At 43.9% G+C, this 18,397-nt stretch overlaps 1 protein-coding gene across 1 annotated transcript; it reads left to right on the top strand.

The window, feature by feature from the left end:
* The first annotated feature begins 14,423 nt into the window (after positions 1-14,423).
* HNRNPA0 (heterogeneous nuclear ribonucleoprotein A0) lies at positions 14,424-16,151 on the top strand. The gene has a single exon (XM_077824758.1). It carries the CDS (start codon positions 14,692-14,694, stop codon positions 15,613-15,615), a length of 924 nt encoding a protein of 307 aa, XP_077680884.1. The 5' UTR covers positions 14,424-14,691; the 3' UTR covers positions 15,616-16,151.
* The last annotated feature ends 2,246 nt before the right edge of the window (positions 16,152-18,397 follow it).

An 18,397-nucleotide genomic window follows, 5' to 3' on the forward strand; every position in this document is an offset into this window, starting at 1 on the left:
GCCAGCTCCACACCCTCACTGCAGGGACCCACAATGAAGGTTGTGCTGGCTTCCGCCAGTGTAACCAAGGAAGTGAATTAAGTTCAAAGAGCCAAATCCTACAGTTCTTATTCAGTCAAAACTCTCTCTGACAGACAGCACTGGGAGTTTTTCCTGAGTGTAAGGACTGATTAAGGACTACAGTAATGGCCCAGAGAGTAAGATTTTTCCTTTTGCCCTCAATCTTTATTCCAATTTTCCCATATATTTCAGAAACTTGAAAAATATTTTGATTTTCCAGCTTAAAATATTAACACAAGTTGATATTATTTTGTGTACAAAAATCTTAGCTTTTATACAGCTTCCAGCTTAAAATGCTGGAAAATAAATGTATCTGAAAACAGAAATTATGTTTTTTACAGCTAATTCCAGGCTTGCACATAAGAACTTTATAGAGATATCCCTCCTGCTGTTTTTAAATAAAGAAAAATGTCAGTCATATAAAGGCAAGACAAAAATATGCCCTCCAGAGTGTCTGCAGAACAATACATAGATGTGGCCTAGGACTAGCTGGAAAAAAAGGGACAATGTCATACAAAACAGTAAGAAGTTTTTAATATAAATGGAAAATACATAAAGAGAGATTTGCAGCTGAGAAAATCAGAGTGCACCTAGCACTGATACTGGGTCCAGTCCTGAGGTTCTTCCTCAGGCAAAACTCAAAATTGTGGATAACCTAGGTGGGCCAAAATTCCCACTAGCATAATACAGAGCAAGTTATGCCAACAGCCGTGGTCCCATAAAGACTGTACAAATTGAGAGTCTGGTAGAATGCCATGCTATCTTCCCAATGTCTCACCCACCCTTGGTATGCGCTGTCCCTCCCCAATTACACCACTACCATGCCAGCCCTTCATTACTCAAGGATTCTCTTAAGTTGTGGTAAGGGTAATAAGAACATAAGAAAGACCATTCTGGGTCTTACCAATGGTCAACTTAGCTCAGTATCCAGTCTTGCAAGAGTGACCAGTGCCAGATGCTTCAGAGGGAATGAACAGAACAGGGCAATTATTGAGTGATCCATCGCTTGTCATCCAGTACAGCTTCTGGCAGTCAGCGGTTTAGGGACACCCAGAGCATGGGGTTGCATCCCTGACCATCTTGGTTAATAGCCATTGATGGACCTATCCTCCATGAGTACATCTAATTCTTTTCTGAACCCAGTTATACTTTTGGCCTTCACATCATCCCCTGGCAACAAGTTCCACAGATTGACTGTGCATTGTGTGCAGAAGTATTTCCTTATGTGAATTTTAAACCTGCCGCCTATCAACTTAATTGGGTGATCCCTGGTTCTTGTGTTATGTGAAAGGTAAATAACACTTCCCTATTCACTTTCTCAATACCGTTCATGATTTTAATGACCTCTATCACATCCCCCATTAGTTGTCTCTTTTCTAAGCTGAAAACAGTCCCAGCCTTTTTAATCTTTCCTCATATGGAAGCTGTTCCATAACCCTAATTGTTTTTGTTGCCCCTCTCTGTACCTTTTCCAATTCTAATACATATTTTTTTAAATGGGGCGACCAGAACTGTATGCAGTATTCCAGGGGTGGGCATGGATTTATAGAGTGGCATTATGATATTTTCTGTCTTACTATCTACTCCTTTCCTGTTGGTTCCTAACATTCCGTAAGCTTTTTTGACTGCCACTGCACATGGAGCAGATGTTTTCAGAGGACTATCCACAATGACTCCAAGATCTCTTTCTTGAGTGGTAACAGCTAATGTATATCCCATCAGTTTGTATTTATAGTTGGGACTATGTGTTCCAATCCTCAGAAGACCCTCATGGGAAGCTTTCAGGGTGCTTTGCGCTGCTAAGGTGGTAGCAGGTTCTGCTAAGGCAGCACAAAGTAACTTGATCTGGAGCTGAGGATCTAGCCCTAATTTTCTCATCCCTATAGTTTTGAAGAAAACCTTCCAAATGTCACTGACATATGGCTACCTTCCTGAGGTTGCAGAAACAACAGCTTTGAGAAAGGTGTGAGTTGGTTCTATCCAACTAAAGGAACTTTAACTCTGACACCTACTGATGGCGTTTAAATGTCTATTTCAGTGCTGATAATGTTAGCAAAACAGCCCATTACAGGAATATCCTTAGCCAGTGTGGTTGCGCACCATGAATTAAAGATGGGAAAAAGGTTATGCCATCTAAATCCATCCCCTGGAGCTTCTGAGGTATACAGTCTCCATGCTTCGTCCACTCTAGTTTCTAATGTCTCAAAAGACAATACTTCCATCTCTGCCCTTGGGGGACTATGCTATGGCCTAATAGAACCCGTCACTCTTTTTAAGCTTCCCCACCACTTATTTTTAGCCTTAATTTTTCTTCTTTTTATTCCATCCCATTACTCCCAGTTATAACACAGGACTCATCGTGAACCATTAGAAGACGGCGGGTGAAGGGAAGGAAACCGAGGGGAGCCGAGGGGAAGGAAAGCAGAGAAAGAACTTCTCTGGGAGGAGAAGAGGAAGGGGACAGCAACACCAAGGGGAAAGGGGAATAGAGAAGAGTCACCAATGGAGGAAAGGAGGCAAGTGGGACCTGAGCAGAGTTCCATGATGTCTTCCCACGCTACGACAAATGCTCTTCTATTTTCAGCATGTTCCCTTTATAATGCCCTGAGGAACCTTCGAAGGGATCAATGTGCTCAGCTGTCTGAACAGTCTGGTGCCTTTTTTGTGTGTGGAGAAGAGGTCATTATAGGTCATTCTAGTGTCACATTTGGGGAAGGAGAGTAAATTGCTGTGCATTAATAAAAAAAAAAAGTGTGGCTGCTTTATGGTACATTAATGTTTGCATCCAGTAACAGCTCTGTTTATTTTAGAGAGAGTCCCATATTCTCAGCTTGGGTACGAAAAAGGTTATTCGGTTTCCCCTTGAAGACCTGCTTTTTCATCCATTTTACTGACAAATAACACCCTCCCAACTGGCACTAATTCACACTTGTGTCTGCAGTCTCAACAAAGAGGCCAAGGATTTGGTGGCCATGGAGATTAAATACCCAAAGGCAGAATAAGGAGAAAAGAAAATATTTTTCTGGAAAGCTGGGACTGTCCCAAGGACAGTTGGCACAAATCTCCTAGGAGATTTCTCCAGCTCAGGGTTGGAATATATAGCAAGAGGCCAGACTGGGGGAAGTTTGCATTGCAGATGCCCATGTTGTACCTGTAAACCTCTTTCTCTGGATACTGGGCTTGCTTTCTGCCTGGAGAGTATTAATTAGTTTGGAGTGGGGTTTGACTGTGTGATGGTGTGCAGTTACTTGTGCCTCTGACTTGACTGCACTCGCAGTGCCTGGCTGAATGCGTGTGGCTCTCTGAGTGCTTCTGAAAATCACGGTTAAGTGGCCAGGCTCCAGGCTCTCCTTCTAGAAGTGCACAGCCCTGAGGGTTCTGGGGGGGACTTGAACACAACTAACAAAGCAGTTTTCAAAATTCCCTGAGCATCCAAAGAGCCTCTGAGCTCTGTTTGGTGTATGCTGCAGCCTGCAGGCCATGTGAACAAGTGCACATTTGTAAAATTCTGGCATCAGCCTGTGTTTCAGCTTCCCCTTGTGTAAAGTGGGTATATAATACTGAATGTATGTAAAGCGCACCGAGCTCTTTGGTGGAGTGTGTATATACATAGGAAGTACAATAAATTATTATTATAGGCTTCAAAGGGCAGAATGTAGTATGGGACTGATCTTGCAAACCCTCTGCACACAGAAATCCCACTGGTTCCAGTGGATGCTCTGTCTGTTGGACAGCTAAGACTTGCTCTACACGCAGGGCTTTGCACCAGGTTAACTAAACTGGTTTAAAATTGATTTAGTGAAACATGTGCAAATCCTTGTACAAACGCTCTTCTACCAGTTTAAAACTGATTAAAATAGCAGTTATAATCAATTTACTGAGGCAAACTACATTACTATGAACCAGGTTTGAATTAAATTAAGAGTGGTTAAACACAGGGGTGCAGAGAGCTATTGATCCAAACTATAAACCTTGAATATGATGGAAACCACTTCAAGCCAAGGGGTGTAGCAGCAGCCCCAGCACCCTTAGTTTCAGCATTTTGGTTACACAAGGGTTTGCACTAGCTTATCTAAATGTATTTAAAATCACGCCTTTAATTAAACCGCTGTAACTTTGTGTGTGGATGAATCGGGCCTATGTATGAGTAGTTTTGGTAGGCTTTTACTTTGCTGTCTCTAAATAATTGAAAGCTCTTTTGAATTTATAAAAAGAAAAGGAGTACTTGTGGCACCTTAGTGACTAACAAATTTATTTGAGCATAAGCTTTCATGAGCTACAGCTCACTTCATCGGATGCATGCAGTGGAAAATACAGTGGGGAGATTTATATACACAGAGAACATGAAACAATGGGTGTTACCATACACACTGTAACAAGAGTGATCAGGTAAGGTGAGCTATTACCAGCAGGAGGGGGGAGGGCGGAAAAATACCTTTTGTAGTGATAATCAAGGTGGGCCATTTCCAGCAGATAAGAATGTGAGAGGAAGGGAGGGGGGATGATAAACATGGGGAAATAGTTTTACTTTGTGTAATGACCCATCCACTCCTAGTCTTTATTCAAGCCTAAGTTAATTGTATCCAGTTTGCAAACTAATTCCAATTCAGCAGTCTCTCCTTAGAGTCTGTTTCTGAAGTTTTTTTGTTGAAGAATTGCCACTTTTAGGTCTGTAATTGAGTGACAAAAGAGATTGAAGTGTTCTCCGACTGGTTTTTGAATGTTATAATTCTTGACGTCTGATTTGTGTCCATTTATTCTTTTATGTACAGACTGTCCAGTTTGGCCAATGTACATGCAATGTACATTGCAATATACAATGCAGAGGGGCATTGCTGGCACATGATGGCATATATCACATTGGTAGATGTGCGGGTGAACGAGCCTCTGATAGTGTGGCTGATGTGATTAGGCCCTACGATGGTGTCCCTGAATAGATGTGGACACAGTTGGCAACGGGCTTTATTGGAAGGATAGGTTCCTGGGTTAGTGGTTTTGTTGTGTGATGTGTGGTGGCTGGTAAGTATTTGCTTCAGGTTGGGGGGCTGTCTGTAAGCAAGGACTGGCCTGTCTCCCAAGATCTGTGAGACTGATGGGTCGTCCTTCAGGATAGGTTGTAGATCCTTGATGATGCGTTGGAGAGGTTTCAGTTGGGGGCTGAAGGTGATGTCCAGTGGCATTCTGTAGTTTTCTTTGTTGGGCCTGTCCTGTAGTAAGTGACTTCCGGGTACTCTTCTGGCTCTGTCAATCTGTTTCTTCACTTCAGTAGGTGGGTATTGCAGTTGTAAGAACACTTGATAGAGATCTTGTAGGTGATTGTCTCTGTCTGAGGGGTTGGAGCAAATGTGGTTGTATTGTAGAGCTTGGCTGTAGACAATGCATTACCTACATTCCTCCAGCTTTCATCTAGACCACACCACATGATCCATTGTCTACAGCCAAGCTCTAGGATACAACCGAATTTGCTCCAACTCCTCAGACGTTCCTCACACATTCTTGTCAACTGCTGGAAATGGCCCACCTTGATTATCACTACAAAAGGTCTGTCCCCGTCCCCCTTCCCCTGCTCTCCTGCTGGTAATAGCTCACCTTACCTGATCACTCTTGTTACAGTGTGTATGGTAACACCCATTGTTTCATGTTCTCTGTGTATATAAATCTCCCCACTGTATTTTCCACTGCATGCATCCGATGAAGTGAGCTGTAGCTCATGAAAGCTTATGCTCAAATAAATTTGTTAGTCGCTAAGGTGCCACAAGTATTCCTTTTCTTTTTGCGAATACAGACTAACACGGCTGCTACTTGAAACCTTTGAATTTATAAGAGTCTTTGTGAATTATACATGACCTGTCATCATTTCTGACACTCTTTTTTGATATTTCAGTATTCTTTTCTTATTTATCCCCAGAAACTCTTGTCCTGTTTCACTGTCCCAAGCCCACTAAACTGACCATAGATAGCATGGCTGAAGTCTGTCATTTTTAGGACAAGAAATACTATGATCATTTCCTTACCGATATGCTTTTGGTACAAGATGATGTGAAAGAAATGTTATTTTATGACGTCTAACGCTGGAAAAGGAGGGTACACAATATTCCATTTTTATTAGTCTTTATGAATGCCATAAAGCTGGTCTCTTACACTTCTATGCCCCCGTGTGGTCTCTACATGGTACTTTTTTTTAATTGAATCATCAGGGGTTTTTTGAGCCAGAGAAGCAAAACACATTTGAGGTCATCTAGGATTTCAAACTCTAACACACTACATAAAAATATTTAAATTAAAACACTGAAATATGACAATCAAGTGCCCAAGTCTCCCATCAATTTGTGTGGAATCACATTTTCCTAGATTGTATAAAAGGCCTAGGTGCGGTCTATATTAAAAAATCAAACTATTTCTGAAATTGATTTTTAGCAATGCCCCAGCTGGCATCAAAACAAATTAAAGCTGTGTTTACACTGGGGAAATTTATATAAAAATGTTGAACTTTTGTTAGAACCCATGGCAGCTTTTTTTGTAGACAAGCTCCAATGACTAGATCTGCTTTTCCCAACTTTTTAACTTAGTTAAAGCAGCTGAAAAGGAAATCTAATCAAAATAGTGTGAAAATAGTTGTTTCTGTTGGTATGTTGTGTGCATGAGATTTTAATACTGGTTCAAATGAACTGACTGGGGATGGAGGTCATCAAAAATCCTATCTCAGGTCTAGGAGCAAATGATGCTAATTTGTCCAGGATCATTTGCATCATGCATGCCTGTGTTTCAGCCTGTTGAGTCCACTTCGTAACTGGGCCTTGGGGCATGTGCACTTCCCAGTATGCCTGTTACAGCTCTTGAGCCCTTTAAAACTGGGATCTGTAGCCTTAGGGAACATGATTAGGAGCAAGGAATGATGTGACCTACAGGGAGTCAGTTATAACGCAACAGACAGGAGAACCACAGTGTCAGGGGAGCCCTTGTGTGCGCTCTCTACGTTTGCGAGGAAATGTCTCTTAGCAAATGCTTATATTATTTTTAGAGGTGCCCCCCCCTTCTGTTAATAAACCGGCCAAGAGAAAAGGGATGTGAACATTGAGCATTTGGGCTTTATTTGAACTGCTCTGGCTGGTGAATTTGACCACTAGATTGTACACCTCTTTTTGAGAGCCTCTATCTCCTCCTGCCTGAATTGTGCCTTCCTTCCTTTAAGTTTCTCCTCATCCCTTCCTCTCTCTTCCCATCCCACTGTCTCTCCATGAAAACTAACATTCTGGCTTCCTGTTAATCCCTGGAAGCCATAATTATCCTCTTGTATCAAGCTACCATGCCCTTGAAGAGCCAGAGACCTGGGGCCAGCCAGCCAGCCCTGTTTACTAATCAAATGCAACTGAGAACAGGGACAGGTGTTCCCTATAAAGAGCTGAGCTGCAGGAAGAGACAAGAAGACAGGGAAGTGGGGAATGTAGAGAGAGGCCTCAGGAAGGGACAGTCCCCTGAAGTAGTCCCTGAGCAAGGAAGAATACAGGGGAAAAGCTCTGGGAGATATGGCTGGGTAAAGCACCCCAGGGGGAAGTATTTCTTTTCCATTTGTGGGCTTTTAGACAATAAATGGAGCCTGGAGGCAAGAATTAAGGACTGATAACTCCCCAGGTTGATGAGAAAGGTTGCCATCTTATAATCATCTTAATTTTTCTTCATCTTCTGCTGTAAATTGTTAAGGACCTTTGAAACCCTCAAGGGCTATTTTCATTATGAAGCAGAGGCAGATGCAACTTGGGTGGTATATTCTCAGCTGCATTCTCCCAGGTTGACTGGCAAACTGGGGTTCAGTTGGGCAATATGTGTGTGTGGGTATATATATAATTTAGGAATCCTTAATCTATAAGAGCCTTGCTATCACATAATAGTATTAACTGTGCAATACCTGTAAAGCTTAATATAAAATGCAACATGTAGAATACAGTAACGCAGTGTCAGGTAAGTGAAAGGAGGACTAGCTGTTTCCTGGTTTACTGGCTAGTATTACTGCTGCCTGTTACCCACTGTGCCTCTATTGAACATTCTTCTATGACCTGTGACTTGCTTTACTGTCAGGCTGCCAGGAAAATAGAACTCTTCATAGTTCTGATAGCTAATAAGCTCTAGAACAACTGGCCAAGCCACATATCATAGGCTGGATATAAAACATGCAGACTAGAAATACAGCATAAGTTTTTAATGGTGAGAGTAATTAACCCTTGTAACAATTTACCAAGAGTCATGGTGGATTCCCCATCACTGACAATTTTTAAATCGAGATTGGATGTTTGTCTAAAAGATCTGCTCTAGCCTTGAGGGGTTATTTTGGGAAAGTTCTATGGCCTTTGTTATACAGGACGTCAGACTAGATGACAACAATGGTCCCTTCTGGCTTTGGACTCTCTGGATCAGAAGGGAAATGTGACACTGGTACAGCAACTGGAATACTTTTTGTGACCTAAGTTTATAAAAACAGCTGCCTGCCAGCAAGTTGCTATAATGCTGGCACCTAGAAAATGGCAGGGGCTGTCCAGTATGAATTGACTTAGTTGCTTGCAACCCATGTCCATTGGCAAAGGGGGTATCTAGCAGCAGATAACTACAAGCCTGCCACCATCCCCTAACTACTATTAATGGGGATGTTTGGCAAAAAAATGGGGACATTTGGCTCCATGCTAGCACCCTGCCTGAGTAACTTAAATTATTTAATAATTATATAACAGATTCATTTTAACAAGTATATCTCTTAATCATTTCCCCTAATTGTGTTGACCTTTTACCTGACAACTGGGAAGAGGAAAAGCATTTATTTAAAAATGTGAAAAAGTGACACCCCGCCCCAAGCCACAGAAACTGGCAGTGGGATTCGGGAACAGGTTTAATACCTGACACAATTAGTTTAGGAAACTAATTAGGTAAGATGCCTGTCCATTTATGTTTTGAGAAAGATGAACTTGAACAAATATACTTTGTCATATCTTCCACTGATGTTTGTTAAATACAGACAGTTATGTTGTCATTCTATTAATTTTAATGTACTGTTTCTTTTAAGAGTGTGGTGTTTACATAAACATATTGTAGAACAAGAAAATTAGTTACAAGATGTAGACATGAGATGCTTGTGTTGAAAGCATCTGAAGTATCATTCAGCAGGGAAGTAATTAAATGTTGCAATTTGAGTTTAACTGGTGAACTCCTGGCCCCTATGAAGTCAATGGCAAAACTCCATTGACTTTAATAGGGCAAGGATTTTATTCACAGTGTTTTACGAGTAAGCTTTAACGTTAACATGGCCTGAAAGGTAATGGGAGAAATTCATACTTCTCTTCTTCCTAGGCTTTCAGTCAGTGTTCCTGGCTACATCCTCAGTTGAGCCAGATTCCCAGTTTGATTCCCATTTAAAGTGAATGGGGCTTCCACTGAAGTTAACACTGGGGTTTTGACTGAAATATTTCCTTGATTCTAACACTAATGCAGCTCCACTGATGTTAATAGCGGAGCAGCTACTGTAGACAAGACTTCTGGAGTATACTACTATTTTCAGCACTGCAGGGCCAAGACTTTCAAAATTAATTATTGAGTTTAGGTGCCTTATTCGGGTGTTTGTTTTTTTTTTTTTTTATGCCAAACTCGAGACACTTGAAATGGATCTAATTTTCACAAAGTGCTAACTGCCCTCCCTCTGAGCAGCAGGTTACCAACCTTCCAGGATTGGCATGGAATCTCCCAGAATTGGCATGGATTTCCCGGTGATTAGTGAAAGCAATCTGGGAGATTTTAATAGGATATTTTAAGAAAATGATGTTACATTATGTTGGGAGAAAAAAATCTCCCAAAATAGCTTCAGTCAGATTGGCAACCCTAGCAGCACCTTGAAGGTGTTTTAACTTGGTTGGCCAAAACACTAGTAACTCCTAAAAAATTTAGCTATCCCATCTATATTTGTCAGGGCAGGTCTACATGACAGCGTGATGAACGTGCCGGCAGCTGTTGCTGCCTTGCCTAAACCAACATTCCCACCACTGCCACCCCATTAGGGTATAAATGTAGGTTATAAATTAATGCATATAAGACAGAGGGTTGTTAAAAGCAAAGTAATTATTTATATGATCTAACTCCAAAGGTAGGGAAAGTGTCTTGCAAAACCCAAGATAATAAAATTGTTGGTTTAAAATGCCTGTATTTTATTTCCCCCCACAGATTATGGCAATGTCTACATTAGAAATCTTTATTGGTAGCATTTATGTTGGCTTACAGGGGCAGAGATTGCAGTGTAACTACAGAATGAACTCACTTGGTTGTCTTTGGTGCCTTGCATCCTCGCTGTCAGAGGGTGTTTTAGTAAAAGATGCTGTGTACCATGCATAGGCATCCCTGTGTCCCCGTGACACTGTCTGGTGCAGTACCTTGTGGGATATTTTTGCAACACATTGTGGGATACCAGCAGTCCTGTCAGGGAATTATGGCAGTTTGGGGTTAAATTTGTGCAATTCCCATTGCTCCATCCCATAATCTTCTTTTTGCACCATTTTTGTCCAAATTAACATCTTTATTTCTGCCAGTATTCTGGAGCTGAACTTGCACGGTTTCTTCTCCTCGCAGGAGAAGAAAATATTCAGGACTACTTTCCTGAACTAGGCAGTATCATGAGGTGTACCTGTAGTATTACTAAGGGAGATGTTCTTTGCTCAGGGATTGTTTAGCTGCTGAGAAATTGCTGGGCAAAGTGCAGCAGGATAAGAATTTGGAGGATGAAGAGACTACTTGAACTATGGACTTATTTTTGATATGTTCTTGTCTTTTTTTTCTTATTTTAACATAATCGGCCAATTTAAGGTCTGACATTGCTTGCATATACACATGTTGTTTACCTAAGTTTAGCAATGCTGTCAGGAAGCTAAGGAAGGAGGTGATTCTATAAAATGGTGTTGCCCCATTAAGTCTTATTACCATTTTATTTTAGCTCCATTAATTATTATGGATCCTTTAAGGTAGGAGTGGCCAACCTTTGCTTGTATTGCATCATGCACAGCTGTCAGGGTACCAGGGACTCTGGGCTGTAAGTCAGCTATATAGCAGTAGCACCTCTCCAGGTGCTCCCGCTGGCCTGGTCCAAATTTAAAACTTGAGTTGACATAGGTACGGAACTCGGGTTGTGAAAAATCCACATTCCAGAGTGCCGTAGCTGTGCTGTGTAGATGCAGCTAGGTTGATGGAAGAATGCTTCCCTCACCCAGCTACCATTGCTCAGGGTGGTGGAGTTCCTACATAAATGGAAAAATCCCTTCTGTCGCTGTAGTCAGCGTCTACATTTCAGGGCTACAGCCATAGCTATGCTGCTGTAGTGTACATGTATCTGTAGCATGTGACCAGCTCCTCACTCCTCCTGCTAGCCTTTGGAGTCCTTACCAATGCGAAGCCAGTCTCTTCTTAGCTTTTCTCAGTGGTCATTCAAGGCATCTGTTTCTAATGAAGCTGAGGGGGATGATGCAATTGCCTGTACTGGACTATAGGATCTGTGCACTATACACTGGTGACAAAGTGGGAGGGAGGAGCTTATGTAGGCCAAAGTTAGAGGGGAAACAAAGAATGGGGAATGGGAAGAGAGTGGAAGCACAAGGGGATGTCTGAGGTAACAAGGGGGTGAAGTGTGGAGCACAAATGGGAATTATGCAATTGAGCATTAGGGGGTACTAATGGGTAAGAGATTGGAGAGAGTAGGAATCGGGCAAAATAATCGAGGAAGAGTTTAAATTAAGATGGGGATCTGGAAGCCTGGGGTCTCAAGCACATGAGCATTCTGGTAAAATGTTATTTATTTTTCTCTCCTTTTTCACCTTCAAAGAAGGATAATAGCAGAATGACAATCTAAAATTCACAAGCAGCTCCCAGGCCATCCTGCTCTATAACACCCAGCTTATTTGAAAACTTGTACCATGGATAAAAATTATGTTAGCAATTACATCAAGGGCATCAGGAATCCAGCTGGCAACCTTTAATCTATATAAATGTAAAAATCAGAAAGATGCACATAATTGTTAATTACAGGTTTCAGAGTAACAGCCGTATTAGTCTGTATTCGCAAAAAGAAAAGGAGTACTTGTGGCACCTTAGAGACTAACCAATTTATTTGAGCATAAGCTTTCGTGAGCTACAGCTCACTTCATCGGATGCATACTGTGGAAAATATAGAAGATGTTTTTATACACACAGACCATGAAAAAATGGGTGTTTATCACTACAAAAGATTTTCTCTCCCCCCACCCCACTCTTTTGCTGTAATAGCTTATCTAAAGTGATCACTCTCCTTACAATGTGTATGATAATCAAGGTGGGCCATTTCCAGCACAAATCCAGGTTTTCTCTCTCCCTCCCCCGCCCCATTGTTAATTGGTTCATAATATTTGTATGTTCCTGTATTTTCCTATTTAGCTAAATAGAAAGTACCTGCTGTTCAAGTTAACAAAAACTAACTAAATCAATTATGGGAAAATAGTACTGGGAGGGGAAAGGGATGGAATAGATTGGAAATTTGAGGAGGGAAATGCTGTCAGGAAGAGCACAAAGAGAGTGGGGACTGAGAAACGTATATGAAAGGGAAAGAAGAGCTCTGTGTAAGCTCCAAAGCTTTTCTCTCTCAGCAACAGAAGTTGGTTCAATAAAAGTTATCTCACCCACCTTCTCGCTCTAATAGCCTGGGGCCTGACATGGCTACAACAGCATGGCACGTAACACATGAAAGGGAAGTGAGAATGAACCTAAAGGAGTAAGGAGAGCCCAAACAGGGAACAGTAAGAAAATAAAGAAAAACAGGTACTGGAAAAGGGCCATGAAAAGAAAAATGATAATTTAAAAATGCAAAAGACAAGGTGCGTGAGGGAATATCTTTTACTGGACCTACTTCTGTTAGCGCAAGAGACAAGCTTTTGAGCTCTTCTTAAGTTCTGTGGCACTTGAAAGCTCGTCTCTTCCACCACCAGAAGTTGGTCCAATAAAAGATATTTCTTTATTTCTCCCCTTGTCTTTCTCACAGGCAGGAGCCACCACTCCTACACCAAGACTAGCAATGCAAATGTATTTCGTACTATTCGTAGGTAAGTACAAAACTATAATTCCACCCAGGGTGAAAGGAAGGAGCAAAATAAAATAAACTCAAAAGTGCTGTGCTGGGAAATTAAATGTGAGGTTAGGAGGATGCCCCGCAGCCTGGCAAGGCCCTATCCACGGTGTGAGTGGGCCACCAAAGGATCATAATACGTTTCCCCCTTGCCCTCAGCTCCTGGGTGCACAGGTGCTGGAAGCAGGGGGGCTGCTGCCGCACGCCCTGGCTTGAAGTGGTTTCCATTAGATACAAGGTTCACAGTTTAGTGCCATGGCTCTCAGCGCCCCCACTTTAAAAACTGTTCCAGCCCCCCTGCCTCCGGGGCTGCTTTTCCCAACACACTGGGGTGGCTCCAGGGACCCAAACACAACGTGTGAATCTGCTCCCCAGAGTCCCCCTCGGGGGGCCTGGCTGGGCACTGCAGGCTGTGGGGAGGAGTGGGCTGAGGTAGAGCAATGGGGGGGACGGACGGACGGACGGGAATGGACCGTGGGGAGCAGGGAGTTGATCTGTGTGTAGCACCATAGGGGCAGCCGTGAACTAACCCCCAGCATTAATTACCCCCTCACGGCCGCGGGGCCCGTGTGAGGTGTTTGGAAGGAGTCACGTGCTGGGGGGCGGGTGGCTCCTCCACCCCCTCGAGGGGAGAGTTGGTTGGTGCGGCCTCTCTCTCGCACTTCATTATAGGGAGGGGGAGGGGAAGGACTATGATGACGGAAACCGCTTCCTAACGGTCAGCTTTTCAAATGCTCCCGCGCGGCCTGCCATGAAACCTACGCTACCCCCTCCCCCACCCGCGGGGGCGGGGCTGCTGGTGGGGGGGGAAGCGCGCGTGGCTGGGAAGGAGGAGACCTATTGGCTCACATCCGCTGGGTTGACGCATTGGCGCAGCCTCAACCCGGTCGCTCCCTCCCGCCTCCTCCTCTTTGCTCGGCGCGAGTTGAGGGCTGCAGAATCTTATTAGTCTACTCTTGATTAGGCCCCGCCTCTCCGCCCGTGGCTTTCGAGGAATTCGATTGGTTCTCCTGGACTTCAGTTACTAACACACTCCCGCCCTCTCTTTTCCTCTTGCGTACGCGCGGTGGAGGTCGCCTAACCCGATTAGTCCTAGCTGTCGTCAATCACTTACGAAGCCCCGCCCCCTAATGAATGACTCGTTCACGTAGGCTGTTGGGCCTTTCTATTGGCCCAGTTTGCGCCGAGGGCGTGTGCTGCGGCGGCACGGCGGGCGGGGCTCCCAGCGTCCCCTTTGTGTGAGCAGCACCAGTTGCCGGCCGAACGCCTGAGGAGTAGCAGCCGCCATTTTGTGCGTGTCGGTGTGCTCCCCCACCCCCAGGCACCTTTCCTGTGGTACCGGCGGCGGCCAGGTCGCTGCCGAGGCCAGGCCACGCCAAGGAGGAGCCGCGGCGGCAGCTGCTACTGTCTTGAAGTTGCGGTGCTCGTTGAACGTGGAGAGGCCTGAGCTTCCCCCCAGCAGGAGGAGGAGTCTCGGCGCCAGGCCTAGGCGCAGCCCCGGCGGAGGCGGCAGCATGGAGAATTCGCAGCTGTGCAAGCTGTTCATCGGCGGCCTGAACGTGCAGACCACGGAGGCCGGGCTTCGGGAGCACTTCGAGGCCTACGGCACCCTCACCGACTGCGTGGTCGTGCTCAACCCGCAGACCAAGCGCTCCCGATGCTTCGGATTCGTCACCTACTCGGCTGTGGAGGAGGCCGACGCCGCCATGGCCGCCTCCCCCCACGCCGTGGACGGCAACGCGGTCGAGCTGAAGCGGGCCGTGTCCCGGGAGGACTCGGCCCGGCCGGGGGCCCACGCGAAGGTGAAGAAGCTCTTCGTGGGCGGTCTAAAGGGGGACGTGGGCGAGGGGGACCTGGTGCAGCACTTCAGCCAGTTCGGCCCGGTGGAGAAGGCCGAGATCATCGCCGACAAACAGAGCGGCAAGAAGCGCGGCTTCGGCTTCGTCTATTTCCAGAACCACGACGCCGCCGACAAGGCCGCGGTAGTCAAGTTCCATCCGATCCAGGGCCACCGCGTGGAGGTCAAGAAGGCCGTGCCCAAGGAGGACATCCAGTCGGGCGGAGGAGGTGGTGGCTCCTCTAGGCCTTCTCGGGGCGGCAGGGGAGGAGGACGAGGACGGGGCGGCGGCGGATCCGGCAACCGGGACCACAACGGTCTCTCCAAAGGAGGCGGCGGCTATAATAGCTACGGAGGCTACGGCGGAGGTGGCGGCTACGGATCTTACAGCAGCGGCTCCTATGGAGGAGGTGGCGGAGGCGGAGATTACGGCAACGGGTACGGCGGGTTCGGCAGCTACAGCCAACATCAGTCCTCCTACGGCCCCATGAAGAGCGGCGGAGGAGGCGGAGGAGGGGGCGGCAGCTGGGGAGGGCGCAGTAACAGTGGACCGTACAGAGGAGGCTATGGTGGGGGAGGGTATGGCGGCAGCTCCTTCTAACCGGGGGCGCCCATACCCATTGGGGGTGGCATGGAGAGCCCTCCCTTTGTTACGGGGCAGCTTCTAATGGTTTCTCCCCTCACTCGCCTAAGGGCAGTTCCTAGTAAATGCCTCCCCCGCTGTGGGAGCAGCTCCTAAATGCCCTCTGGGGGTCGCCTCTGCCTGTGCCACTTCTTTCTCTCTGAAGATGGACTGGGCCCCACACACACATACTTTGTGTTACAGTCATTGATGGACTCTATTTTTTTATTATTACTTGGACCTTGGTCGTTTTTATACTAGCAATGAAAATGTCTTGTTTTAATTTGTTTTTTGGGGTGGGGGTGGGCAATGTCTTGCTGATTCTGAAGTAAAAACTGGGGAGGGAGATGGGGGGGGGAATTTACTTTGTTGTAAGGACTCGATACCTGGCTACTACATTTTTTCCCCTACAAAATCTGCTCGGATCCATGACTGAAATTAACATTTCTGTAAAGGAGGAAAAAAAATCGTTTTTACGTTTTTTATTTTTTAAATAAATCATTGTGTTCATTGACCTTTACATGTCTAACTTTTTTCCTAGGATCCATTCCGTACGGTTTAAGGCTTTTCTGGGTTTGAAACAAGTATTCCTCTGCTTTTAATTCTCTATGTATTTAGAGACTTTATTGCCAGTAAAGGTCCTAATTTACTTTTTTGATGTCCCATTAGTGGATTTATTGGTTTTCAAACACTTTATGGAAACTTTTTGAAGTACTAACTGGTGGATGTGGTCTGTTTTTTAAATATTCATTCTCACTTTTGCAGTTTGTGTGCATCCACCATCTTGTACTAGGCAGTTTGATTGATGTGCTGACATGGTTGGTCAATTTTTTTCTATAGGACTTTTCCATCAAGTATGTACTGTGTAGTTCTAAAGAAATAGTTTGTGTTAAGCATGTGCTTCATTCATATAAAATGTTCAAAATTTCCAATTGCTTAGTTTCAGATCCTCTTATTGGCTTGTCTGTAAATGATTCGTTACAGGAAAGGGTCAACATTTATTCCTTCAATTAAATGCCTACTTGTTTTCATAGTACCAGGTTAAAACAGACTTTTCACTTGGTCTGAACTATTGTCCTTCTTTAAAGTTCCCCGAGAATCCTTTGCAGCACCATCTCCTGGTAGAATGGCAGAACCACTGCTGTAGGCTTCATTACAACCGAGGCAACGTTGTTTGCTAACAACTCTACTAGATTTTTTTGAAAGTTGTCTTATGCCATTAAATGATCGGTGTAAACTGAAATAAAAATCAAATCTGCATGTGACTAAAGATGGGCTCCCTGCATATTGACTGAAACAAAATGGATTTGAAGTATCTGCTTCAGTACATTTCTAAAACTCTTATAACTGCCCATCCTTCAAAAGAAGTGATAATCTAAACTGTTTGGGCAAAGTGCTATGATAAATGAGCCAGCTAAGTGTACCAGTAACATAGGTGCCAGTTGTAAAGCAAAATATCTGTGTAGTCTGCTTGATTAACAAATGTATATTTGTAGCCCTTTCACGCAATAGAATTAAAGTTTGTTGTTTATTTGAAAAAAAAAAAAAAAAAGGCATAATGTTATAGGGGAAAACTGCCTTCCTGGATAGAAATATAGAATAGCATCGTTTATGGGTTTATGGATATCACAAATAAAGAATTGAATTCCTTACATGCTTGAGTGAGAGTATGTATGACATGGGGCATGGATTTAAAAAAAAATTGTAAAATCACTTTGATTCCAGGTTTCTAAGCATGTAATGTTTAACACTTAACCATATTGCCTTCTATCACTGCATTCTATGGATTTGATCCTACTTCCATTGAAGGCTGGCAAAACTACCATTGTCTTAAGTGGAAGTGGTATCACGCTCTAAAAATCCATGAAAACTGCACTAGTATAAAGTGTAATTTTCAAATCTCTTTAAAAAAAACAATTTAGAAGACTTTGTGGACACGGATTTCAGTTGAAATTGGTCTTGTTTTGATTTAGCATAGCTGAATTATAATAAACGTGATTTCAAATAAAATCAGTGTCCCTCAGTCTTCAGTTTAAGTAGATTAACTTAGATGTGACTTTTTAAAAAACAAACAAACAACCCAACTGGTACAACTTTCTCTTGTAGACAAAGCCCTAAGGATCTGAAGTGGAATTGACCTCTCAAAATGGAGGCCTTTCTAGGCCTTGTGATCCGTAACTATAATTTAGAGCTCTTGAACTGTGAAAATTTCTTTCAGGCCTTTTTGCTTTGTAAGTGGGTGTTAAGTAATCTGGCTTGCAATTATAATGCATATTTGCATCCAGAAATTCATATCTGTCCTGAACCAGCTAAGTAGTTTAGGCAAAGTGCAGAAGTCAAGTGTAAGTTATGTTTAACAAGCTTTTGCAGAATACCGTATTGCATTTAATTAGCTTCACCAACTGTCCTTGTCAACGAAGACCTCTGGTTGTTTGCTTTTATCTGAGATCTTTAAATTTTAAAGGCTGCTTTTACCTCTTCTACACTCTAGAAACATGCTGAGGTTGGAGGGATGGACCACCCACATAAAAGCACAGTTGTCCCTAGTGCAGTTCAAACAACTAAGCATTGAATTCCAGTTTGGTTTGGGGAGACAGTTAAATCAGGTTCAGTCCTGCCCCTTGCAAAGTTGCCTTGTTTTAATGATAGGGAGAACCTTGTTTTGGAAGACCCAATTAAAACTGTTTTTGGAGTCTAGACTGGTCCCTTGAGTCAGCTAGGCAAGTGCCACATACAATTCTGTAATTTTACAGTATACCTA

Source organism: Eretmochelys imbricata, chromosome 8 (assembly GCF_965152235.1).
Source record: "Eretmochelys imbricata isolate rEreImb1 chromosome 8, rEreImb1.hap1, whole genome shotgun sequence".
In the NCBI taxonomy this organism is placed as follows: domain Eukaryota; kingdom Metazoa; phylum Chordata; order Testudines; family Cheloniidae; genus Eretmochelys; species Eretmochelys imbricata.

Bases quoted from the DNA above. Each gene is read 5' to 3' on its own strand.
- HNRNPA0 (XM_077824758.1), top strand. From the start codon at position 14,692: ATGGAGAATTCGCAGCTGTGCAAGCTGTTCATCGGCGGCCTGAACGTG.